This window comes from Ailuropoda melanoleuca, chromosome X (genome assembly GCF_002007445.2).
Source record: "Ailuropoda melanoleuca isolate Jingjing chromosome X, ASM200744v2, whole genome shotgun sequence".
In the NCBI taxonomy this organism is placed as follows: domain Eukaryota; kingdom Metazoa; phylum Chordata; class Mammalia; order Carnivora; family Ursidae; genus Ailuropoda; species Ailuropoda melanoleuca.
The window spans coordinates 73304949-73332781 of record NC_048238.1 but is presented as its reverse complement, the minus strand read 5'-3'; the positions used below and the strand labels follow the sequence as shown (position 1 = coordinate 73332781).

The 27833-nt window shown below is 41.8% G+C and overlaps 1 protein-coding gene and 1 pseudogene across 2 annotated transcripts; both read left to right on the top strand.

Annotated features, from left to right (window-relative positions):
• The first annotated feature begins 2148 nt into the window (after positions 1-2148).
• On the top strand, positions 2149-7382 carry SERPINA7 (serpin family A member 7). Of its 2 annotated transcripts, none has more exons than XM_034649884.1 (5): positions 2149-2160; positions 3735-4370; positions 5431-5704; positions 6432-6579; positions 7116-7382. In XM_034649884.1, the coding sequence occupies exons 1-5, from the start codon at positions 2154-2156 to the stop codon at positions 7317-7319; spliced, it is 1269 nt and encodes a 422-aa protein (XP_034505775.1). In that variant the 5' UTR covers positions 2149-2153; the 3' UTR covers positions 7320-7382. The 2 variants fall into 2 exon arrangements, with proteins under 2 accessions (XP_034505775.1, XP_011236192.1); XM_011237890.2 differs by lacking the exon at positions 2149-2160 and adding an exon at positions 3564-3610.
• A 5488-nt stretch (positions 7383-12870) lies between these two features.
• LOC117797551 lies at positions 12871-12969 on the top strand (annotated as a pseudogene).
• Positions 12970-27833: the final 14864 nt, after the last annotated feature.

Sequence of the window (27833 nt, the reverse complement as noted above, 5' to 3'; positions counted from 1 at the left end):
CTAAAATAAAATTCTGAGCAAGTTGTGTGAAAATGGATTGTTATGGTGTTCATCCAAAGAGGGAGATACTTAATTTTAGAACTGATTGAATTTATTGATATGGTTACACTTCCTAGAGATTCTATATTCACTGTGCTAGTCTCAGCAGCTTTACACAAGACTTAAATTATTGTTTTAAATATAAGTTTCAAAAAAGATCTTACACATTCATAGTCAATTAATCAATTTCATCTTAGGGAGAATGTATTTCCAGAAAGCAGAACTGAACAGTAGTTAGGAATGGGGGGAGTGGAGTACAGGGGCTACAGAGACTTTGGGTGGGGGAAGAGAATCAAGACAACTAGATGAAAGGTAAGAGAATTAATAGTTGCTGAATCCTAATTATATGCCAAACACTATGTAGGAGCTTCCAGACACCACCTCTACATTTCACTTGATACTGCTGATAACCACGTAATGTGGGGATTGTTATCATTTCACTATACAGGTAAAGAAACTGAGGTTCTGGGACATTAAGAAACTTGTCCCAAATTGCATTTACTACATAGCAAAGACATGATAGAAGCACAGGACTCTAGAGCACAAAACAGGTGAGTCTGCAAGAGGAGGGCTGGCCTTCTTATATGTGAAAGACAGATCCTGCAGTTACTACCAGCTGGCGAAGCTAAGTTGAATCAGATGCATCAGAAAACAAGCTGTACCATTGTCTGACTACGCCACCAGAGGGCACAGGTTTAGAAGTTTTCTTTCTGGATAGTCTTTTTCTTTTCCTGTTTCTTCTGTAGTGACTGACTATAGTTGAGAGAGCATACTATGTGTTTATACCAGAAATGATCATGGACTGACCTCAGTGTCCAGAGATCTGAGCTTTCTACTGCCTTGGTGTGGAACACATGAACCTGTAACTATCCCATATGTGAGGTGTGCCCTTTCCTTTTCAGATGGGTAGTTAGAAAGATCCCTTGGGTTCGGGGCTGATATTTAGCATTTACCTCTGAAACCCCAGTGTTGAGTGTGGTACTTTTCACATAGTAGGAGCTCTGTCTATGTTTGAGAAGAAACAATGTTACAGCAAAATCATCCTCTATCTAGTCACTGCCTTGTCAAAATCCCCCAGTGGTTTTTTAATGCCCCCAATGTAAAGTATGCACTGTTTAACCTGGCTTCCACATCCCCCCAAAGGCTGTGATCTAGGCTTCTCTCAAACTAGTCTCTACTCCCCTAACACCCAACCCTCACTTAGCATGTACACATCCTTAATGTAGTCCTGAAACAGTGTCTGGAATTAGATGCTTCACATCATGCCCTGCATATGGTAAATACTCAATAAACAAGAGTTATTGTTACTACTACTACTACTACTACTACTACTACCACCACCACCAGACCTAGAAACCGGCAGAGGCAAGATGGAGCACAGGTCTCCTAACTGAGTCTGGTGCTTTTTGCCTTACTGCTTCTTTGTGGCATGCAGTTCAGTACACAGTTAATACTGGACAATGAAGTCTTTGATTTCACTCTCCCTGGCTCCTTCTGCATCCTCTTTCATTCCTGTGATGTTGGAGATGGCACAGGCAGTTTTAGTGACTAGAGGATAGGACTGGTTTCCCCTGAGCAGACATAGATATGTGCAGCATCAGAAGTCTAGAGTTGGAAGCTATGTTTGACATCATCTCCTTCAAGCCAATGTATAAATAATTTCTATAGCACCTGTTAGAGAGGCTCATCCAGGCTTTGCCTTTATGCACCTTTCCCTTAAAAGATTGCCAATCCCAACACTGTTTGGCCCTCATTCATAAAACAGTCTTGATCCTTCTGCCTCTTGGCAGAAGTTTTGCTCATTGTCCTCATCCTGCCTGCTGAAAAGACACATCTCCTAGCATGAATCTGGACCTGCCAGTTCTGATAATTATCTTTCTCTTTTGTTATAGATGAAGGATTTGGCAGCTAAAGCAATTATTCAAAGTTCCATCTTTATCATTTTTCACTTTTTTCCTTTCGGCCTTGGTTTTGTGCATCAGCTTTGAAATTATCATCCCAGGGTTAATTCTGGGGTTAATGAATAACTAAGAGTGTTCTACTTTTGCAATACAGGGCATGTTATAAAGATGGAAAAATTTTGCTTTCTGAGAGATGCAAGTAGCTTCTTGGACATGTGCTGTAAGTACTTTTTCCCTCTCTTTGGGAACTTTGGACATCTCTATCAGCAAGTCGGAATGCCAGATAACTATGTGCTCCAAATTACTAGCTCCAGAGGCCAAGGTCTAAGTGTGGTCATCTGATAATTGACCTCTTACCAGCTTCTGCAACTTTTACAGAGAGAGGATTCTGATGACATATAGATATTGGATAGAGGTGTAGAAGCAGGGGGTCATGGTGGGAGAAACTGGAGATAGCATGACCTACTAGGAGCTGGTGAAGAAGTAGTTCAGGCCATGAGCTGAGACAGTGGCAGTAGAAAGGAGTTGTTTTCAGAGACATTTAGCAGTACTACTCAGAAGGCATCATGACTCAATAGATGTAGGGAATAAGAATGAATGAAGCCCCCAGGATGACTCTGAGGTTTCTGGCACGGGAGTCTCAGTAGATAGTGATATAGAATGAAGATGAAGGAGCAGGTTTGAGAGCTAGGGAGATGTTATAATTACCATTGGAAACATGGAGATTTCCAAATTGAAACTGAGGTATGTGTGGAACATTCTGGTGGCTACAGCCAGTAGGAAGTTGGACAAATATCTGGTAACACAGAGTCATCTGTACTAGAGTAAGTAGTTTTGTGTGGTGACCGATGAGTTCCTAGGTGTAGATAAGATCACTCAGGAAAGGGATGGAGAACTGAATAAGGACCTCTGTCCTGACTCCATGGGTCTTTTCCTTCTGATCACTCATGTCCATGGTCACTGGATTCCACAGCCAAATTCCTTACTCCACTGCCTTATACCTTTCCAGGCTCAGGGAATACTACACCATATTTTTTGGCTTCTATTCTAATAATTAAACCAATAACATGAATGAGTGTAATAATAATAGTGTTAAGATGTCTTGTAATTTAGAAATGACTCCTTAGATATACTGATGGTGAGGGAGATCTAAACTGCAAAAAAGTTACACTTTCATCTTTCTGTTGTTTGGAAATACTTCTGTGGCTTCTGTGCATTGCATGAATGATTTAACTTCAGTTCATGATCTTGCACATAGCTCCTTAAACTTTCCATCCCAAACAAAATATCCTGTGAAAATTATTCTCTTTTGTCTGTTATCCAAAAGAATGTACAGATATTCTCTCATCTCATCTCTTGAAGATTTTATCTTAAGAAAAATGGTATATTAAAAAAATCCAAAATTCTAATTTACAAAAATTAACATAAGCAGAGGGAGTGCTAATTTTATCAAAGGATTCCTCCCTCTCTAAAAGGCTGCTTCTGGTTGAAATAAAAAATAATTTAATTTTCATAAATGTAATTTGCTCACAGAGTTTTCATATGTCGCTATTATATTTGAAAGACAGTCCATGCCATTGATGCCCCCAGCAAGCTACCTTTCCTACTCTCTGTCCCTATTAGATGTGTCTTCAGTTGTTCAGAGAAGAGAGGCCTCCACGCAGCCCCTGGTGAGCACACCATTAAATATTTTCTATTGTTTTACTAATCATGATGGGTAATTATTATGTTTCCAGCTAAGACTTTTCATCCAGCTGAGATCCCCCAATGGTTCTCTCACCTCATGTCTTATAGATTACCTTCCTTCCAAAATGCCACTGTTCCTCTATATGGTTCTCTTGGTATTTGAACTTCATTGTGAACCACCTAACAGAGCTGAAGGCAAAGTAACCACCTGCAATTCCTCCCAACAAAATGCCACTTTCTATAAGATGTCATCCATCAATGCTGACTTTGCATTTAACCTGTACCGGAGGTTCACTGTGGAGACCCCAGATCGAAACATCTTCTTTTCCCCTGTGAGCATTTCTGCAGCTTTAGCCATGCTCTCCTTTGGGGCTTGCTACAGCACCCAAACTCAAATCCTGGAAAGCTTGGGGTTTAACCACACAGGCACCCCAATGACAGAGATCCAGCAGGGCTTCCAGCACCTGATCTGTTCACTGAATTTTCCAAAGAAGGAGTTAGAATTACAAATGAGAAATACCCTCTTCATTGGGAAGCAGCTGAAACCACTGGCACAGTTCTTGGATGATGTCAAGAGCCTCTATGCGACTGAGGTATTTTCTACCGACTTCTCCAATGTTTCTGCAGCCCAGCAGGAGATCAACAGTCATGTGGAGAAGAAAACTAAAGGGAAAGTTGTAGGCCTCATCCAAGACCTCAAGCCAAACACCATCATGGTCCTGGTGAACTATATTCACTTTAAAGGTAAGGCTCTAAGATGCACATTCCTAGGTCAGTGTTCCCATAATTTGGTGCGGTTCTCTGAGGAGCTCATAATCTCTTCTCACTGGCATCAGTAGGTGTCCCTCATACCACAGTGACCTGATCCACTGTACATAGCTGTGTGTAGTTTTGGATCTTCCAGGAGGGACACATAGCGTTGTGGATGAACCCAAGAGATTTCTAGTAGAAGGCACTTTCAGAGAGCTGAGTGACAATGGTATGAACATCCTGCTCACATCTAGCTAGAGAATCATGGTTTCCAAAAGATTTGGTGAGGTTGGATGAGCTTGTGCTTGGAAGGTAAACGGACTTAGGTTTAAACCCTACTGTGACCCTCACTTGCTATGCATTCTTGGGCATGTTACATAAATATTTCTATCATGTACAATGCACCCACTATGTGCTAAGCACCATGCTACATGTGTGGTTTGCACACATTGTCTCATCTAATCCTCACAAGGGCCCAAGTTCACAGCTAATGAGTTTCAGAGCTGATATTCCCACCCAGGTTTGTCTGATTCTAAAGCTAGTGCTTGTAACAACAAGAAACCTGTGACTCTTTTCTGAAGGTGCTGTACCCAAACTATTTCTCCTGGTTCCATAGCACATGTCACCCATGTTTGATGGAGGAGTGAACAATTGTTGGCCACAAACCATACACTTGTAGATGGATAAAACTGCAGAACAGATCTGTTGTCTCATTTCACCCTGTGTGTTGGATGTGCTTATACATTTTTATGGAAGAAGAAACTGTGGCTCTGATGGGTTTAGTGTAAGTATAGTGTTTTTGGACATAGATGGAACAGAGGTTGAGCATGAAGTTCAACAGTCCTGGGTGTGACTCTTGGCTCTAACATGGGCTAGCTGGGAGACGATGCAAAATCACTTTCTCTCGCTGGTCCTCAATCACTTGTAAAACTGGTCGACAGCAGGTACCTACCTCTGTGGTGGTCTTAATTACCAGATGAGATGACTGACGGAAAAAGTCCACTGGAATTAATACTGGTTTTAAAAAAGAACTATTTTCTCTCTGTATTTTAAGCCCAGTGGGCAAATCCTTTTGATCCATCCAAGACAGAAGAGGGTTCCAGCTTCTCAGTGGACAAAACCACAACAGTGCAGGTGCCCATGATGCACCAGATGGAACAATACTATCACCTGGTGGATATGGACCTGAACTACATAGTGCTTCAAATGGACTACAGCAAGAATGCTCTAGCACTCTTTGTCCTTCCCAAAGAGGGTCAGATGGAATGGGTGGAAGGGGCCATGTCATCTAAAACACTGAAGAAGTGGAACCACTTACTTCAGAAGGGGTAAACATCTTAGATGATATGAGAAGTAGAGGGTGGGCAAAATGTTATAAGTGAGACAGAGTTCAGCAGAAACCCAGAGGCAGAATTACCCTGAACCACTTAATAGCTGTGTGATAACTACTAAAGTATACCTAGATCATACTCTGTGTCAGTCCCTTTGCCAAGCACTTTACATACTTCATTTCATTTAAGCACATCAACAAACCTGCAAAGGAGATGGTATCATAGGTATATTTCAAGTGAGGAGTCAGGGCTAGAAAGAGAAAATGAGCTCTCCAAAGCCAGTCAGTTAGTAAACTGATGTCTTCCCAGAAGCCAGTTAGAGCCTAGGCCGTGAGTAGGATTTTGATATTAAGAGGTAGATGAGCATCCATATTGGCTGGGATGCTAAATGGAAAACCATGAAAATTTCCAGGTGCTACCAATTGACATCCATTTTGTTGACTCCCTAACCTTGGCCAACACTCCAGAGATGTTTATTTTTTATTATAAATGAGACACAGCTCCCTACTTCTGGTGCTATAGTCCAACATTGTCCGAAATAGAGTTCATTTATTTCAGGACAAATTCTGAGGCGCTGACACCATTTGTTGACCTGAATAGCAATGGTTGACAATACTTAGGGGAGAAGCAGAGCCCAATATAATACAATGGTGACAGACAGAGGAACGGAATCATGAGCTTGGTGTGCTGATAGCCATGTGTTACCTCTCCCTTTCCCCTACAGGTGGATTGACTTGTTTGTTCCAAAGTTTTCCATTTCTGCCACATATGACCTTGGAGCCATCTTTCTGAAGATGGGCATCCAGAATGCCTTTGCTGATAATGCCAATTTTCTTGGACTTATGGGGGACAACGGTCTTAAATTTTCCAATGTAAGTTGGTAGATCGGAGTTCCTTGAATGTGTGAGCTGGATGAGCCAGTAAGAGTCAGTTAAGTCAATTCTCTCATTTGATTAATGAGGATGCTGAAACCAAGAGAAGCAGAATGACTCCTTCTATGCCAGATTCACTCCACAGTCATTCTCATTACCCCCAACAAGTCACTGTGATAGATAATTTCATCCCTGACCTTCATGTCCTAAAACAATTCTGTTAGAAAAACTAATGATGAGAATTAATTCTGGTGATATAGAGCTCTGGAGGAGGTGGAAGGGGAAGAGGAAAGCATAAAAAGTGATTTCTAGAGGCAGAAAGCCATGGAAAAATTGGTGATTCCCTAACAGCTAGCTCTAAAATCACCAGAGATTGAGCAACTACACTTAGTCGAGTAGCCTTCATATTCAAGCACCATCAACAGTGTGATAAAGGGGTAGCCCTGTCCTTCTTTTTCCTTTCCTGCTTCCAGACTGTTCCAAAGACTTTTCCTGTTACTTGAGATCAGCAGTGTTTGTTCCTCCCCTTCCCACAGGCTGCCCACAAGGCTGTGCTGCACATTGGTGAAAGGGGAACTGAAGCTGTAGTTGTCCCTGAAGTCAGATTCCTGGATCAGCCTGAGATAACTCTCCTTCACCCTATCATCCAATTTGATAGATCCTTTCTGTTGTTGATTTCGGAGAAAAGCACCAGGAGCATTCTCTTTCTAGGGAAAGTTGTGGACCCAACGGAAGTATAATTGGGAAATAGGTGTTTGGCTAATTGCATGTGTTTTTTGCAATAAAAAAATAAATAAATGGTATGGCTTGATGTGATCAGTATGGGTTTCGACATGCTTTCCTTTGGGCAGGAAGAAGTGGGTGAAGATTGGGCCAAATCTGAACTGTATTGGGTGTGAAAGAAGACACTCCTATAACCAAATATTCAGAGAGTCAATGAATGACTCATTACCCAAAGCACAAAAAGGTACCATGTCAGTGCATTACTCTGTCAAAATGCCTGCCCCCTACAACCCCTTAAATTAGCTCCAAGGAATTTGACTGAGCTGGCCAGTGGATCCTCTTCTGCCCTCTGGAGAATAGTTAAAATTCAGGTCAGACCCTCATAGCCCATTATTCTAACAAGATTCTAATAATGGTTCTTGTTAGAATGGCCATTGTCAGGTTGTAAAAAGGTGCTTCCACTCCAGGGCTGAGTAACAGACTGACAGCTACTGCTAGGGATCTGACATTTGTGACCTAAAAAGTATGGGACAAAAGGGAAAAAGAGATAAATTTCCCTGTACAAAGCCACTTTCTTCCCACAAAAATGTTTTCTTGTTGCTAATTTATACACTTGGATTGGAGAAAGAAAGTCATTCATTCACACCATATCTCATAGCCCTTCATCTTTTGTTTCAGAATCAGACTACTTTCCAAATGTTGCATCCCTGTCTCAATTGCTCAGTTACAAATCTCCTGGTTAGTCTGTCTTTTTATATTGATTCTTACTGAAATTTGATACTTCCCTATCTGCAAATTCTTTCCTTTTCCTGTGTAGGCGATCACACCCCTACTCACCAAACTAGATTTCATCTTAAACTATATGTACTCAAAGGCCCAGTATTAGATTCAGTACACATAAATGGCACAGTGAGTGTTAAAGATGTAATGTCTGAATTTCTAGCCCTAAAGTGAAACACTTCAGCAGCAGGGAAATAATAACAAATGCATAAGTACTTTTGCAGATATTGTGCTTCCAGGCAGAAATAATTATTTATGTTTAGAAAATTATGTAGCCCAAACATTCTAGTGTTTTCTTATTAGACCCATTTGCATGGAGATTTGCTCACTCCTGGTATAGTTTACATATTGATTTTTGTGGATAAGCAATTGAAAGCCAGAGAGGGAAAGTGAGTTGTGGTACAGAAAATTTATTGCTAAAATGGAGTTTAGTTTCATTGAAGTTACGCAGCAATTGGCTCTGCTACTTATACTGTTTTGTAATCTTGGACAAGATACTTAAACCCTACACCTTATTTTCCTCATCTGTAAAATGGAAACACATAATATCCATGTCAGGATTTTGTGAACATTCCATGCTGCAATATATGTAACATGCTCATCACAGAGCCAGGCTCCTGATAAAAATTCTTGTAAATCTTAGTTGTTATTCCTGTTGGTCAACATGAGACACTGACCTGGATCAGAACCAAGCTTGTAGTGTGGGTCTCTTGGTTTGCAGATTCATGTTCCCTAGTTCAGGCCCTACCTCCAGAGGCCAGAGTAAATGCCATACCAGCCCCTTCTTAAATCTCCCAAAATGTGTTTAATCAGAGGTTGCTCTGGGAGAAAGAAATATCAGTACCTCTAGAGGGAAGTCAGGAATTATCAAGACACTGTCCTTTAAGTAATTTATGAATCTCATTAGAGACTAAGCCTCATTCAAATCATTCATTCCTGTGGCCTACCATTCCATGAAGGACTACTGCTCTTCACCTTATAAATCTCAGCTCTTTATAGTAAACTAGGGATAGACAATAACTTCTTTAACCTCATAAGGGTTATCCATAAAATACCTGTAGGAAATATCTCACTTAATAGTGAAAGTCTTTAGCAAAATTTCTACTAAACTGGAATCAAGACAAGAATTTTCTATAGTATCGCTTCTATTTATCATTTTTTGGAGGTCTTAGTCAATGCAGCAAGACAAGAAAAAGAAATAAAGATTATAAAGGATGAGATAGAAAGGAGTAAACAAATCAGCCTACACAGAAAAACTAACAGAATCTATGGATAAAGTTTTAAAACAAAAGGGAGAAAATTTACTGAAGAATGAAGTACAAGAAAGTAATGTTATGGATTGTATGGAATTTACCAACTTTATTTACCATTCTCTATTGTGATAGAATCACATGACTTCCCTGATATACTATATTTCCTAGCTACCCTTGCAGTTAAGTGTAGCCAAAAAGCTAAGTCCTGAGGCAAGGAGTTAAGATGGTGGAGGAGTAGGGGACCCCTTTTTCAGCCGGTCCCCTGAGTTGAGCTGGATAGGTACCAGACCAGCAGGAACATCCACAGAATCAGCCTGAGATGCAGGAAGATACATCTGGATCTCTACAAATGAACATCTCCAGCGCTGAGTATTGAGGTACGAAGCGGGGAGCCGTGAAACCACGCACAGATATCAGAAGATAAACAGAAGGGGGAGGGAGCCGCCATGTCAGGGCCCCGGGAAACGGTAGCCATCTGCTCGGGGGAGCAGGCGGACCGCAGACCGGCACCCTTGAGACAGGAGACTGAGACCGTGAGCCGGGGGCGGGCACTACCAAGCATCTCATGGAACTCTGGAACTCCGGTGTGCTCACTGGATCCAGACTGAGACTGGGAGCTCTGGGAGAGCGTGTGGGGTGGCTGGCAGCTGGCAGGCCACCTGCACGGGGGAGCAGGCGGACTCACGGACGGCACCCACGAGACAGCAGACTGAGACCGGGAGCTCCGGGAGCGTGCGCAGGGCAGCTGGCGACTGGCGGGGTTAGAAACACAAAGAACAGAGACACACCGGCCCTGGAAGTGAGGGCTGGGAGGCCGGGTGTGGGGCACACAGCCCGGGATGCTGCAGGGCTGAGCAGTACCAACAGAAACAGAGTTAAAGTGGCCAGAACATCAGTGGAGAACGGGCCGCAATCCCTCTGTTCTGTGACAGAGGCTGAATTTCAGCCGCTGCTGCTCTGACTCTCAGAAGAGGCACAGCAGACTGCCAGGGAAAGCCGGCAGAGAACAAAAGCCCAGAAATACCAGCACACAGGGTGCCCATCCCCCCTCACAGGGGACACGGAGACTCTACCCAAACAGGGTTTCCTGAGTACTGGCACAGCAGGCCTCTCCCCCAGAAGGCAGGCTGAAAAATCAAGAAGCCCACAACCCAGAGCGCCTGAGTGGTGCAGTCATTAAGTGCCTGTCTTAGGATTAGGGCGTGGATCACAGCATTCCGGAAAGGAGTCCCTCATCGGGCTTCTCCGCTGGGAGCCTGCTTCTTCCTNCCTGCTTCTTCCTCTCCCACTCCTCTGCTTGGGTTCCCTTTCTTGCTGACTGTCTCTCTCTCTCTCAAATAAATAAATAAACTCTTTAAGGAAGAAGCCCACATCCCTAAGATCTCTATAAAACAAGGGCGCACGGCCTGGGTCCCAGTCAACACTTGGGCTCTGGACAACCCTGCAATCTCTCTTCATCAGAATGATGAGAAGGAGAAGTCCCCCCCAGCAAAGAAAATATAATGAGTCTGTGGCCTCTGCCACAGAATTAACACATATGACAGAATTAATACATATGGATGTATCCCAATTATCAGAAATGGAATTCAGAGCAACAATGGTCAAGATGATGAGTAGACTTGAAAAAAGTATTAACGAAAATGTTGCTGAGAATATAGAATCCCTGAGGGCAGAAATGAAACCGAATCTGACAGAAATTAAAAATTCTATGAGCTAAATGCAGTCAAAACTACAGGCTCTGACAGCCAGGGTCACCGAGGCAGAGGAATGCATTAGTGAATTGGAGGATGGGTTAGTAGAAGAAAAAATGAAAATAGAAGCTGGTCTTAAAAAAATCCATGCCCACAAATAGAGATTACTGGAGATTACTGACTCTATGAAACGATCCAATGTCAGAATCATTGGCATCCCTGAGGGGGTGGAGAAAAACAGAGGTCTAGAAGAGATATTTGAACAAATTGTAGCTGAAAACTTCCCTAATCTAGCAAGGGAAACAAACATTCGTGTCCAAGAGGCAGAGAAGACCCCATCCAAGCTCAAACACGACAAACCTATGCCACATCACATCATAGTGCAATTCGCAAATATTAGATCCAAGGATACAGTATTGAAAGCGGCCAGGGCAAAGAAATTTCTCATGTACCAAGGCAAAGGTATCAGAATTACGTCAGACTTGTCTACACAGACCTGGAATGAGAGAAAGGGTTGGGGGGGCATTTTTAAAGCTATTTCAGAGAAAAACATGCAGCCAAGGGTCCTTTATCCAGCAAGGCTGTCATTCAGAATTGATGGAGAAATAAAGATGCTCCAGAATCGCCAGTCATTAACCAATTTCATAACCACAAAACCAGCCCTACAGGAGATATTAAGGGGGGTTCTATAAAGGTAACAAGGCCCCAAGAGTGATACAGAGCAGAAAGTCACAATCTATAGAAACAAAGACTTTACTGGCAACATGGCAGCATTAAAATCATATAAATTAAAAATATTGATTTATTTTCTGATAATGTCACTGAACTTGGTTCTTGACCGCTCTGTTCTTATATAGCGCAGAAATGTATCTGGTCACTACAAGGCAAGTTCAGTCACTTACAAACTTTTCTTCTCTCTGTTGGGATAACACACAGCTAAATTCAAGGCTTTCTTCCACCTTTTTTTCTCCTTCCCAACCCCCACAATGATTTAACTAACATAGAAGGAGGGGAGCTTGGTCATTTATTTCCCTCATAACAGAAGAAAGCCTTATTGTCTGAAATGGTTAGTGTCTGTCCATATTGACTTCTGCTGATATTTTCCTTACACACTGGCTGCTGTCCATCCCTACAGAAATCAGTTGTTTCCTGTCCCACCATGATTTTCAGTTCACAGGGACTCCTTAATGCATGGTCTTGTTGCCAATTTCAAATTCTCTTTTGATGTCCTGGTCCTCTTTCAACTTTTTAGGTACACCCCCTCCCCGAGGGACATGAGACGCATTCTCTCCACACCACACAAGGCTACCAGGGTCTCTATGAGGTTGTCCTCATACACATGCATCTTAACATTTCTCAGCAATTATTATTCTCCTGCAACAGAATCATGTTGGATGTTTGGCTTATTCACACAGCTCTCAGATTTCCATGATGACTCTCAAGGATTGAGGCAAAGTCCCTATAACTTTTATGAAGTTTCTTTTATCCTTTCTCCCTGGGGCTCAGTCAAAAAAGGTAGAAGAAGAAAGGTAAGAGCAGGGTGTCAATTCCTTTCTCAAAGGCTGGTATATCTGCTAAGATCTGTTGCCCAGAGGGGATGGTACAGAAAAGCAATTTATGCACACAGTCCGGTATCTCCTGGAATATGGGGAAATGGTCTGTCCTGGAGAACAAAGCTTAAGGGAGTCTGTGATATAGCTTAGTGGAAGTCATGCCTGAGATTCATGGTTGAAAGGAGATGGTACTTAGACAAAAACTGAAGGCTTTTACAGAATAATAGACCTGACCTGAGGAGGCTTGCATTATAGGTCATAGTCAATACTAATGTGTGCATATGCCATGGGGACACTGTGCTATTAGAACAGTCACTAATGCTACAGAGAAGATTGGTATGGCCCTTGTGTAAGAATGACATGCAAATTCATGAAGTGCTCCATGTTAAAAAAAAAAGAAAAGAAAGAAAAGAACAGTCACTAAGAGGGTATTTGTGTAAAGAATAGAAGGCCTGCTGGGACAATAGGGTGAAAGTACTTGAGTCATGAGGACTAAGCCTCCCAAAGAAAGGACACAAAGGCTTTCCTGGCCTCTGGGACAAAGGGCCTTGCTGTGCAGAAAACACCTCAAGCTTATGAACTGGGTAAGTAATCCCCCATTTGGGGGAGCCAATTTGACTTGGCTTTGTGCAGTCTTCTTAACTATGTTTGGAATCTGGTCTTTAGAAAATAATTCCAAATTCCTTAACAAGCAGGGTTATTTAAGTAGTCTGAGAAAGTAATATACCACTCTAAGGCAAGACTACTCAATTTGGGTGAAATGTGTGTTTTTGAAAATATTTCCCAACATTAACCTTGGCCCCAAAGAGTCAAGAGCAAATCAGTAAAGGAGGTAGAGGTAGAGGAAGAGGAGTAGTACAAATGAACAACAAGAGTGAACAGCAAAATAATAGATGATATGCTATATCAAGGGTTTACTATATGCAAGGCATTATACATATATTACTACACAAGGCACTTTACATATATTAGCTAAATTAATTTTTGTGATAACTCTATGCAGGAATGTGACAGAGTTAGCTAGCCCTCCTGTTTTCACTTCCATAGTGAAGGGTTACTTCTGGCAAGTGGCTATCCAATGAGTGGCTACATATTTCACCCACTCTTTTGCAGTTAAATGGAGTAATGGGATTAGTTTCTGTGGTGGACTGAATAATGGCCTTGAAAGTTTTCTACATCCTAATCTATGGAACCTGTAAATATTAATTTTGCATGGCAAAAGGGACTTTGGGGATGTGAAAAAGTTAAGAAACTTACAATGGCGATGTGTCATGACACATCTCCAAAGGCAAGAGAAACAAAAGATAAAATGAACTTGTGGGACTTCATCAAGATCAAAAGCTTCTGCACAGCCAAGGAAACAGTCAAAAAAAGTAAGAGGCAGCCCATGGAATGGGAGAAAATATTTGCAAATGACACTACAGATAGAAGACTGGTATCCAAGATCCACAAAGAACTTCTCAAATGTAATACATGAGAAACAAATAAACCAATCATAAAATGAGCAGAAGATACGAACAGACACTTTTCTAATGAAGACATACAAATGGCTAACAGACACATGAAAAAATGTTCAAAATCATTAGCCATCAGGGAAATTCAAATCAAAACCACACTAAGATACCACCTTATGCCAGTTAGAATGGCAAAAATTGACAAGGCAAGAAACAATTGTTGGAGAGGATGTGGAGAAAGGGGATCCCTCCTACATTGCTGNAGGGGATCCCTCCTACATTGTTGGTGGGAATGCAAGTTGGTACAGCCACTCTGGAAAACAGTGTGGAGGTCCCTTAAAAAGTTAAAAATTGAGATACCCTATGATTCAGCCATTGCACTACACGGTATTTACCCCAATGATACAGACATAGTGAATAGAGGGGCCATATGCACCCCAATGTTCATAGCAGCATTGTCCACAATAGCTAAATTGTGGAAGGAGCTGAGATGCCCTTCTCAGATGACTGGATTAAGAAGATGTGGTCCGTATATACAATGGAATATTACTCAGCTATCAAAAAGAACGATTTCTCAACATTTGCTGCAACATGGACGGCACTGGAGGAGATAATGCTAAGTGAAATAAGTCAAGCAGAGAAAGACAATTATCATATGATTTCTCTCATCTATGGAACATAAGAACTAGGAAGATTGGTAGGAGAAGAAAGGGATAGAGAAAGGGGGTAATCAGAAGGGGGAATGAAGCATGAGAGAATATGGACTCTGAGAAATAGACTGAGGGCTTCAGAGGGGAGAGGGGTGAGGGAATGGGATAGGCTGGTGATGGGTGGTGGGGAGGGTACATATTGCATGGTGCACTGGGTGTTATACGCAACTAATGAATCATGAAACCTTACATCAAAAACCAGGGATGTACTGTATGGTGACTAACATAAAATGTTAAAAAAATATTATTATAAAAAAAAGAACCTTACAATGGGGAGTTTATTCTGGATTATCAAGATGGGCCCTAAATGCAATCACAAGTGTCCCTTTAAAAGAGACACAGAGGGGGATCTGACCACAAGTGAAGGTGATGCGATAATGGAAACAGAGAGAAATTTGAAGATAATATGTTGCTGGCTTTGAAGATGGAGGAAGGGGCTATGAGCCAAGGGATGCAGGGAATACAGCACTAAAAGCTGGAAAAGGCAAGGAAATAGATTCTCTCCTACATCCTGTGGATAAAGCACAGCCCTGCTGGCATCTTGGTCTTGACCCAGTAAAACTATTTTGGGTTTCTGGCCCCCAGAGCTGTAAGCAAATTAATTTCTGTTGTTTTAAGCCACTAACTTTGTGGCAATTTTTTACATCAGCCATAGAAAACTAATACAATTCTCATCAATGACATATGAATAGAAATGGTACCAGGACCATGTTGTAATCTGTAAGGGCCCTAGGTGCTTTAGATGTCATAGGCCCTTTATTCCATAAAAAATGTATATTTTATGAATGCATTGGTATAAATATAAATATAATCCAGGCTTAGTTCATTATTATATGTTAATTATTATTATATTTATTTTATCTTCTGATTTTAAAAGAAATCAAACATTTTTAATGAGCCCCCTAAGAGTATCATGATCCCTAGGCCCTGTGACTATTGTGCCTAATGAACCATGGAGGTTATAGAGCCAGTTTTTCTTCTCTACTTTCTCTCTCTTTGAACAAAGGAGATAGAAGTTTATTATTATCACAAGGGAGCAGCAGGCAGGACAGAAAGAGAGAGACTGCCACAAGGCAGTGGTGGGGAAGGCTGTAGTTAAAGAGGAAGGTGAGGAGATACGGGAATATATGGAATTTTCCTCTTTAGACAGCTGTGTCTGGGTGTAAGTAACCCTTGATCAGGTAAGGTTTATGGATATTTTGAGGTGGGTTTCCTAATAGACCTGTTTGTATTCAGCCAGAGGGTAGGGGGTCACTGTGGGCCCTTCTAACTTACTCAGGTTCCCATTGTCCAAATTGGTTGCCTAAAAGCAGCATCTGCATTCTACTCTGACAGATCAGCAATGACAAATCTTTGCCATTTGGGCAGAGGACTTATCTTCAGTAGCTACTTCATGCTGAATGAGGGACATAGGGATGTCCTTACCTATGAGTCAACACTGGTCAGTGGGAATTAATAGGCATTATAGAAAGCCAAGGCAGCTGTGTCTAGAGTTGACAACATATGGGAGTCTCCTTGAGTAGAGAGGATCATCTGTTGGCTTGAAGTTGTGGCAGTGAAGCAGTCTCTGCACCAGGTGGAGAGGCAAGGGAAAAAACAGCAAAACATGATTAGAATAACAGGAAGGAAAAAAAGCCCAAAAAAGAGTCCTTTGATAGTTGACAAAATTCCTCCTCCTGTCTAGGGGTTTAACCAGTCAGTAAAAGAAAGGGAGGGGTCTTTTAGAGCATGAATTTGAGGGTTCATGTCAGTTAGAAACCCAGAAATATTTTTCTGTAAATCTAGAATGTATGCACAGCATTCTCTTTTTATGATAGCACAAGTTCCACCTTGTGTAGCAGTTAAAATATCTAATGCCATTCTGTTTTGTAGGACTGCTTTATGCGTTTGAGTTATTTCAGTGTTTAATAATGTAATGTCATTTTGAGAGTCATTCAAGGACTTAATTGTGTAGCAGGTGGTGTTAGCCATCATATGTTCTGTTGTGGTTAGCAATCAATCAGATAATTAATAAGAGGTACCTTTATAGAAACCAAAAATATATATATAAGTTAATGGAGCAAATTACAAACTCAGTGTTTGAGTCGTGAATGCTGCCATTGAGTCTCCAGTGCTGCCAGTGAGATTTTTAGATGTCAGGCTTGAAGCATCCTCAGATAAAGTGGGAAGAGGCAATGGGAATCAGATGGGTATTTCTGGTTTGTAATTCAAATGTCTCCAGTGATCCTTTTGAAAGCCCCTTGGAGAAACAGGCACAAAGATTGTCTGTACATGAGTTTTGTGCCAAATTCTCTGAAGTTTACCTCATGTTGTCACTCAGATGCAGGAATGTGTTTGCCCACAGATGAAGGTGGTGGCTGGATCTGTGGGAACAAAGGAATAAAGGGGAAGGAGCTGAAAGAAGTAAGGCGGTTGAGAGTTAACCAGTGTCAAGTAAGGGTCCCAACTGAGCCCATAATGTGTGTGGATTTGCCCTGGGTAAGCTGCCACTGCCAGCTGTGCCACACGTTGGGAATGGAGGCCTCAGGGGACTGGAGTGAGAGAGCAGAGGAAAAAGAGTCACCCTCACAGGCATGGACAGTCCAACCTGTTCACTCTCAGATCTTCAGACAATACTGGGGAGCTGCCCTGGCCAGAGAGATTCAGTTGTCTGAGAAGTACTAAGGTTAGGTTGCTGAAGGGCCAAAATGAGAAAGGAGAGGGAGGGAAGGATCCCTCCAAAGGGCAAGAGGGGAAATCCCTCACCCTTTCAAGCAAGGGGGGGGGTCGAGCTGGTTCCCCCTGGGGCTTCAGATCCTCATCTAAGAGTAACCTCAACCATAGGTTATCAGTTCCCCAAGGAATACCAGAGTCAGTCCACTGAGGGAAAGCCCCAGGAAATTCCCAGAGAATCTGGGGACAGCCCTGCACCAGGAAAGTTTCCCTGTATGGGGTCCACCAAATGTGGAGGACCCCAATCAGGTGGAGGCCAGTGGTGTGTGTCTTGAAAGAACCCACCCAAGGCAGAACAAAGGACATAGAAGTTTATTGAATACACTGCAGGGGAGCAGTGGGCAGGACAGCAAGGGAAAGACTGTCTGCCTACTTTCTCGTTTTTAGAAGAGTCTCTCAGATCCCAGCAGCTTGCGCTAAAAAATATTCTGTTTTCTCTGAGTCACCATGTGGAGGAAAGTTGCCTTCTGCCCAAGAATAGCCACATTGTACTGTTGTATGAGTGAAAAGTAAACTTTTATTGTTTTAAGTCACAGAAATATTAAGATGTATTTATAACAGCAGCTAACATTATATTGGAGAATTTATATTGGACCTTTGAAGTGGGATTAACCCATAATAAAAATATACATGTGGCTCTGGCTTAGTGGTCAAATTGTACGCAGCAAGGAAGTTGAAATTGGCAGCTACAGATATGGAAACCCAAGTGTAGTGGCAAATATTGGGTGAATGTATCAACCATGATCACTTGGAAGCCAAGCCAAAGACCTATTAAGCCTGAAACTCTAGGAGGAGAGATTGGATAATAGAATGTTGATAATATGCATTGGTTTTTACTTGCAGAATTTACCAAGATGTGTCAAGAAAGGATATGCAAGAATTATCTGGTTTGAGATTAAAGACAGAAAGCAATAGAGAGAGACTTAGTCTTTCCAGGTGCCATAACCATATAACAGACTGGGTAGCTTAAACAACATAAATTAATTTTCTCACAGTTCTGAAGGCTAGAAGTCCCAGATCAACATGCAGCAGGGTCGGTGTCTACTGAGTGTTCTCTCCTTGACTTCTCTTCTTTTTTTTCCCTGTAAGATATATATTTATGTATTATTTATTTGAGAGAGAGAGGGCACAGGGAGGAAGAGCAGAGGGAGAAGAATAAGTAGACTCTCCACTGAGCACAGAGGCTGATGTGGGGCTCAATTTCAAGACACTGAGATCATGACCTGGGCCAAAATTGAGAGTTGGGTGCTCAACTGACTGAGCCAACCAGGCACGCCTCCTTGATTTCTCTTCTTCTTCTTTTTAATGATAATTTTTTATTATATTATGTTAGTCACCATACAATACATCCCTAGTTTTTGATGTAAACTTCCATGATTCATTACTTGTGTATAACACCCAGTGCAACATGCAATACGTGCCCTCCTTAAAACCCATCACCAGCCTATCCCATTCCCCCACGCCCCTCCCCTCTGAAGCCCTCAGTTTGTTTCCCAGAGTCCATAGTCTCTCATGGTTCATTACCCCTTCTGTTTACCCCTTTCTTCTTCCCTTTCTTTTCCTACCGATCTTCCTACTTCTTATGTTCCATAAATGAGTGACACCATATGATAATTGTCTTTCTCTGCTTGACTTATTTCACTTAGCATTATCTCCTCCAGTGCCGTCCATGTTGCAGCAAATGTTGAGAAATCGTTCTTTTTGATGGCTGAGTAATATTCCATTGTATATATGGACCACATCTTCTTAATTCAGTCATCTGTTGAAGGGTATCTCGGCTCCTTCCACGATTTGGCTATTGTGGACAATGCTGCTATGAACATCGAGGTGCATATGGCCCTTCTCTTCACTACATCTGTATCTTTGAGGAAAATAACCAGTAGTGCAATTGCCAGATCATAGGGTACCACAATTTTTAACTTTTTAAGGGTCCTTCACACTGTTTTCCAAAGTGGCTGTACCAACTTGCATTCTGACCAACACTGTAAGAGGGATCCCCTTTCTCCACATCCTCTCCAAAATTTCTTGTTTCTTGCCTTGTCAATTTTTGCCATTCTAACTGGCGTAAGGTGGTATCTCAATGTGGTTTTGATTTGAATTTCCCTGATGACTAATTATTTTGAACATTTTCTCATGTGTCTGTTAACCATTTGTATGTCTTCATTAGAATAGTGTCTGTTCAGGGGCGCCTGGGTGGCACAGCGGTTAAGCGTCTGCCTTCGGCTCAGGGCGTGATCCCAGCGTTGTGGGATCAAGCCCCACATCAGGCTCCTCCGCTGTGAGCCTGCTTCTTCCTTTCCCACTCCCCCTGCTTGTGTTCCCTCTCTCCCTGGCTGTCTCTATCTCTNTTGAACATTTTTTCATGTGTCTGTTAGCCATTTAAAAAAAAAAAAAAGAATAGTGTCTGTTCATATCTTCTGCCCATTTTTCAATTTGATTATTTGTTTCTCGTGTATTGAGTTTGAGAAGCTCTTCGTAGATCTTGTATACCAGTCTTTTATCTGTAGTGTCATTTTCAAATATCTTCTCCCATTCTGTGGGCTGCCTCTTACTTTTTTTGACTGTTTCCTTGGCTGTGCAGAAGCTTTTGATCTTGATGAAGTCCCACAAGTTCATTTTATCTTTTGTTTCTATTTCCTTTGGAGATGTGTCATGAACAAGGTTGCTTTGGCCAATGTCGTAGAGGTTGCAGCCTATGTTCTCCTCTAGAATTTTGATGGATTCCTGTCTCACATCGAGGTCTTTCATCCATTTGGAGTTTATTTTTGTGTATGGTGTGAGAGAGTGGTCAAGTTTCATTCTTTTGCATGTAGCTGTCCAATTTTCCCAGCACCATTTATTGAAGAGACTGTCTTTTTTCCACTGGATGTTTTTTCCTGCTTTATCAAAGATTAGTTGCCTGAAGTGCCAAGGGTCCATTTCTGGGTTCTCTATTCTGTTCCATTGATCTATGTGTCTGTTTTTGTGCCAGTACCATGCTATCTTGGTGATCACAGCTTTGTAGTACAGCTTGAAATACAGCACTGTGATGCCCCCAGCTTTGTTTTTCCTTTTCAACACTTCCTGGCAATTTGGGGACTTTTCTGGTTCCACACAAATTTAAGGGCTGTTTGTTCTAGTTGTTTAAAAAATGTCATTGGTATTTTGATTGGGATGGCATTGAAAATGTAGATTACTCTGGGTAGCATAGACATTTTAACTATGTTAATTCTTCTGACCCATGAGCATGGAATATTTTTCCAACTTTTTGTGTCTTCTTCAATGTCTTTCAAGAGTGGTTTGTAATTTCTAGAATATAGATCCTTTACGTCTCTGGTTAAGTTAATTCTGAGATAACGTATGATTTTTGGTGCTATTATAAATGGAATGGATTCCCTAATTTCTCTTTCTTCAGTCTCATTGTTCATGTATAGAAATGCAACTGATTTCTGAGCATTGATTTTGTATCCCACCACATTTCTGAATTGTTGTATAACTTCTAGTAGTTTGTGGGTGCAGTCCTTTGGGTTTTCCCTATAGAGTGTCATGTCATCTGCGAAGAGAGACAGTTTGACTTCTTCTTTGCTGATTTGGATACCTTTTATCCCTTTTTGTTGTCTGATTGCTGTTGCCAGGACTTCTAGTACTATGTTGAATAATAATGGCGAGAGTGGGCATCCTTGTCTTGTTCCTGATCTTAAGGGAAAGGCTTCCAGCTTTTCCCCATTGAGAATGATATTTGCTGTAGGCTTTTCATAGATGGTTTTTATGAAATTGAGGAATGTACCCTCTATTCCTACACTCTGAAGGGTTTTAATCAGGAAAGGATGCTGTATTTTGTCAAATGCTTTTTCTGCATCTATTGAGAGAGTCATATGTTTCTTAACTATTTTTTTGTTGATATGATCCATCACACTGATCAATTTGTGAATGTTGAACCACCCTTGCATCCCAGGGATGAATCCCACTTGGTCCTGATGGATAATCCTTTTAACGTACTGTTGGATCCTATTAGCTAGGATCTTGTTGAGAATTTTGGTGTCCATATTCATCAGAGATACCTTTCTGTAATTCTTTTTGATGGGGTCTTTGCATGGTTGGGGATCAAGGTAATACTGGCCTCATAGAATGAGTTTGGTAGTTTTCTTTCTCTTTCTATTTTTTGAAACAGCTTCGGGAGAATAGGTATTATTTCTTCTTTGAATGTTTGTTAGAATTCCCTGGGGAATCTGTCAGGCCCTGGACTGTTTTGGGGGAGATTTTTGATCACTGCTTCAATCTCTTCGTAATTAATTNATCCTTTTAACGTACTGTTGGATCCTATTAGCTAGGATCTTGTTGAGAATTTTGGTGTCCATATTCATCAGAGATACCTTTCTGTAATTCTTTTTGATGGGGTCTTTGCATGGTTGGGGATCAAGGTAATACTGGCCTCATAGAATGAGTTTGGTAGTTTTCTTTCTCTTTCTATTTTTTGAAACAGCTTCGGGAGAATAGGTATTATTTCTTCTTTGAATGTTTGTTAGAATTCCCTGGGGAATCTGTCAGGCCCTGGACTGTTTTGGGGGAGATTTTTGATCACTGCTTCAATCTCTTCATAATTAATTTGTTTAAATAATCAATTTCTTCCTGTTTCAGTCTTGGTAGTTTATAGGTTTTCAGGAAGGCATCCATTTCTTCCAGGTTGTTTAATTTATTGGCATAAAGTTGTTGATAAAATTTTCTAGGGGCACCTGGGTGGCAGAGCGGTTAAGCGTCTGCCTTCGGCTCAGGGCGTGATCCCGGCGTTATGGGATCGAGCCGCACGTCAGGCTCCTCTGCTATGAGCCTGCTTCTTCCTCTCCCACTCCCCCTGCTTGTGTTCCCTCTCTCACTGGCTGTCTCTATCTCTGTCTTATAAATAAATAAAAAATCTTAAAAAAAATGTTTCTAATGATCCTTCCTATTTCATTGGTGTTTGTCATGATCTCTCCCCTTTCATTCATAATTTTATTAATATGTGTCCTTTCTATATTCTTTTGAATAAGTCTTGCCAGTGGCTTACCAATCTTACTTAATCTTTCAAAGAACCAGCTTCTAGTTCTGTTGAACTGCTCTACTTTGCCCTGGTTTCTAATTCATTGTTCTCTACTCTAATCTTGATCACCTGCCTTCTCGTGCATGGGTTAGGCCTGTTCTTCTGGACCAGTTTCAGCTTCTTGAGGTGAGAATATAAACACTGAATTTTAGATTTTTCTATTCTTTTGAGTGAGGCTTGGATGGCTATGTATTTTCCCCTAGGACTGCCTTTGCAGTGTCCCATAGGTTTTGGACTGATGTGTTTTCATTGTCATTGGTCTCCAAAAATTGTTTTAATTGATTTTTAATTTCCTGGTTGGCCCAATCATTCTTGAGCAAGACGGTTCTTAGTTTCCAAGTGTTTGAGTTTCTTCCAAATTTTTCCTTGTGATTGAGTTCCAATTTTAAGCATTGTGGTCTGAGAATATGCTGGGAATAATTTCAGTCTTTGGTATCGGTTGAGACCTGTTTTGTGACCCAGTATATGGTCTATTCTGGAGAAAGTTCCATGTGCATTCGGAAAGAATGAGTATTCTGTTGTTCTGGGGTGTAGTATTATGTAAATATCTATGAGGTCCATCTGGTCCAGTGTGTCATTTAAAGTTCTTGTTTATTTGTTGATTTTCTGCTTAGGTGATCTGTCTATTGCATATAGTGGAGAGTTGAGGTCCCCTACTATTAACATATTATTATCTATATGTCTCTTTATTCTGGGTAAGAGTTGGCTTGTGTATCTAGCTGCTCCCCTGTTGGGGGCATAGATATTTATAATTGTCATATCCACTTGTTGGATACATCCTTTAAGAATAATATAGTGTCCTTTTGTGTCTCTAACTACAGTCTTTAGTTTAAAATCTAATCTGTCTGATATGAGAATTGCTACCCCAGCTTTCTTTTGAGGTCCATTGGTGTGAAAAATGGTTTTCCATCCCTTTACTTTCAGTCTGGATGTATCTTTAGGTTCAAGATGAGTCTCTTGTAGAAAGCAAATGGATGGGTCATGTTTTTTTATCCATTCTGTAACCCTGTGGTGTTTTATGGGAGCATTTAGGCCATTCACATTGAAAGGGATTATTGATGGATATGATTTAGTGATGTCATGTTACCTGTGAAGTCTTTGTTTCTATAGAATTTAAATTTTTTTCTGCATCACTCTTGGGGCCTTTTTACTTTTATAGAACCCCCCTTATATCTCCTGTAGCACTGTTTTCATGGTTACAAATTTGGTCAGTGTCTGGCAATCCTGGAAGGTCCTTATCTCTCCATCAATTCTGAATGCAACCTTGCTGGATAAAGGATCCTTGGCTGCATATTTTTTTTGGATAGAGCTTTAAAAATACCCTGCCATCCCTTCCTCTCATTCCAGGTCTGTGTAGACAGGTCTGACGTAATTCTCGTATTTTTGCCTCTGTATGTGAGAAATTTCTTTGCCCTAGCTGCTTTCAATACTGTATCCTTGGATCTAATATTTGTGAATTGCGCTATGACGTGACGTGGTGTAGGTTTGCCGTGATTGACCTTGGGAAGGGTCCTCTCTGCCTCTTGGACACGAATGCTTGTTTCCTTTACTAGATTAGGGAAGTTTTCAGCTACAATTTGTTCAAATATCTCTTCTAGACCTCTCTCTTTCTCCACCCCCTCAGGGATGCCGATGATTCTGACATTGGAACATTTCATTGAGTCAGTAATCTCCCGTAATCTACATTCTTGAGATTGGATTTTTTTGAGCCAAGTTTCTGTTTTAACTTTCTCTTCTACCATCCCATCCTCCAATTCACTAATTCATTCTCTGCTTCATTTACCCTAGCCATCAGAGCATCTAGTTTTGACTGCATTTGATTCATAGCATTTTTTTAATTTTATTATTATATTATGTTAGTCACCATACAGTACAACCCCGGATTCCGATGCAAATTTCGATGCTTCATTAGTTGCGTATAACACCCAGTGCACCATGCAATACGTGCCCTCCTTACTACCCATGAGAAGCAAACTATGAGAAGCAAACTGAAGACTTCAGAGGGGAGGGGGTGGGGGAATGGGATAGACTGGTGATGGGTAGCAATGATTCATAGCATTTTTAATTTCTGCCAGATTCACTCTCATTACTGCCCTTAGAGATTCTATAGTCTTCCTAATATTTTCATTAATATTTTTTTCAAGCCTACACATCATCTTGACCATTGTTTCTCTGAAGTCCATTTCTGGTAATTTGGTTATATCCATATCCATCAGTTCTGTGGCAGAGGCCATAGACTCACTATCTTTTCTTTGTTGGGGGGGATTTCTCCTTCTCATCATTCTGATGAGGAGAGGTTGCGGGGTTGCCCAGAGCCCAAATTATTGACCAGGACCCAGGCAGTGTGCACTTGTTTTATAGGGACCTTAGGGATGTGGGCTTCTTGATTTTTCAGCCTGCCTTCTGGGAGAGGGGCCTGCCGCGCTGATATTCAGGAAACCCTGTTTGAGTAGAGTGTCCCTGTCCCTGCGAGGAGGAATTGGGATTGGCACAATGTGAGATGGTATTTCCGGGCTTTTGTTCTCTGGTGGCTTTCCCTGGAGATTTTCTGTGGCTCTTCTGAGAGTCAAAGCAGCAGTGGCCGAATCCTAGCCTCTGCCTCAGAACAGAAAGATCGCAGTCGGCCCTCCATGAGCTCTCTTGGCCTCTTTAACTCTGTTTCTGTCGGTGTTGCCAAAAACCCTGCAGTGTTCTGGGTTGTGCACCCCACAGCCGGTTCCCAGCCCTCACTTGCAGGGCCTGCACATCTCTGTCCTTTGTGTTTCTAACACCGCCAGCCACCATCAGTTCCCTTCGAGCTCCCGAGCTCTCTGTTTCAGTGTGGTTTTCGAGCACTTCGGAGCTCCGGTTTTCAGTCTGGTCGTGCGCGTCCTCTCGAGCTCTCAGTTTCAGTCTAGTTTGAGTGTGCGCTCTGGAGCTCCAGTTGTCAGTCTGGACATGTGCCCATTCCCGAGCCCCCGGATTTAGTCCGGTTCCAGTGAGTGCTCCAGAGCTCTGGTTTTCAGTCTCATCATGCGCATTCCGGGGCTCACGGTCTCAGTCTGCTTTCTCGTGGGTGCTGGTCTGCGAGTCCAGCCTGCTCCACAGTGCAGGTGGCTACTGCTCCAGGTGCCCGAGCACGGCGGCTCCCTCCCCCTTCCATTTATCTTCAGATATCTGTGAGCAGATTCACGGCTCCCTGCTTCGTACCTCAATACTCAGTGCTAAAGGTGTTCATTTGTAGAGATCCAGATGTATCTTCCTCTGATTTCTCTTCTTGACAGATGTTTTTTTACTGTGCCATGGCATGGTCTTTCCTTGGTACATGCACATAGATTTTACTCTCTTCTGTCTTTCTTCTTCTCCTTCTTCCTCTTCCTCCTCTTCTTCTCCTCCTTTCCCTTCTCCTCGTCCTCCCCCCTCATCCTCTCCCCTCGTCCTCCCCCCTCCTCCTCTCCCTCCTTCTCCTCCCCCTCCCCCTCTTCCCCTCCTCCTTCTTCCCTTTCTTCTCCTCTTCCTCCTCCTCTTCTTCCTTCTCCTCCTCCTTCTCCTCCTCCACCTCCTCCCTCTTCTTCTTTTTCTTCTTCTCCTATCCTACTAGACTAAGAGTCCAACTGTATGATTTCATTTTTACCTTAATTACCTTCTAAGCACCCTCTCTACAAATATAGTTTTATTGGGCATTAAATTTCAACATATGAATTTTGAAGGAAACATGATTTAATCCATAGAATTCCACCTCTGGCTCCCTAAAATCTGTGTCCTTCTTGCATGCAAAATTCATTCATTCCATCTCAATAGTTCCCCAAATCTTAACTCATTCTAGCATCAGTTCTGAAGTCTAAAGTCTCTTCTAAATATTATTTAAATCAGATATAAATGAGACTCAAGTTGATTCATCCTGAGGCAACATTCCTCTCCAATTGTGATTGTGAAACCAGACAATTTCTGTGCTTCAACGATACAGTGGTGGGATAGGCATAGGATAGACATTTCCATTCCAAAAAGGACAAATTGGAAGGAGGAAAGGATGATGGGTCCCATGAAAGTCCAAAACCTAGAAAAACAAATGTCATTAGATTTTAATGCTCAGAAACAATCCTCTTGGTTAAATACTCTGTCCCCTAGGTCCACTGGGGTGGTAGCATCATCCCTGTGGCTGTAGGTGGTGCCAACATGCTGCACTATTCCCGGGCATAAGAGAGACTCAAGCTGAGGGAAGTGTGCCTGGGTGTTGGCTCTCTGCTCCACCTTGCCATAAACTCTGAATCACTGAACAGTCATGTGACCACTTTCCTGGCACAGGCCAGCAAATGGCAAAAGTGTGGCCAGACCCTCCCCCAGAGGATCAGCATGGGTCCATGGTCCCGGAGTCCCCAAATTTGGGGTTTTGAAACCCAGTCCCATGCCTGAGATAAAACAGTTCAGACATGGGCAGGGTGAAGGAAGGGATCTGACAGAAGCTGGCGACACAAGAAGGGGTGACTGATTGCTCCTCTGTTAGTCTTCCTGAAGAGTGGGGAGTGTGAACTTTCAGCTCCTGGTCTAGAGAGAGGGGTGTCATTTTCATCCCACCTATCAGAGCTGTGAGACTTCAGGGAGCAAAACAGCACCACCTAGTGAAGGCCAGAGCCCCTCACACCAAGCCCTGAGCCCCTGCGCCCTGGAGGCACATCTCCACTAGGGCAAATCCACCTGAAAATCAGTGCAACGAGCCCTTCCTCCAGAAGACCAACACAAACAGCTCACACACACCAAGTCTAATGATCACAGAGTGCTGCAAAGCTTCAGCTCTAGGGGAAATAGGATCTAGCTTCTTTCTTCTTTTTTCTTTTATTGTTATTTTTTCTTATTTTTAACTATTTTTTATTTTTTACCATTATTTTCTTTTTATTTTTACATATATTGTATATATAAATTTAATTAATTTTTGAATCTAGCTTCTTTTAACAAGCAGACCAAAACACATTCAGAAACTAGTTTTTTTTCTTTTCTTTTCCTTTTCCTTTTCTTTTCTGTTCTTTTTTTTCTTCCTTTCTTTTCTTTTCTGAACAAAGTGACAAGATGGAGAAATTGGCCTCAAAAGAAAGAAAAGAAAACAGAACTCATGGCCAGGGATTTAATCAATAGAGGTATAAGTAAGATGTCCAGATTTTAAAACAAAAATTATATTTTTCTTTCCCTTCTTCTATGTTCATCTGTTTTGTTTCTTAAATTCCACACTTGTGTGAAATCATATGGTATTTGTCTTTCTCTGACTGACTTATTTCACTTAGTGTAATATACTCTAGTTCCATCCACATTGTTGCAAATGGCAAGATTTCATTCTTTTTGGTGGCTGAA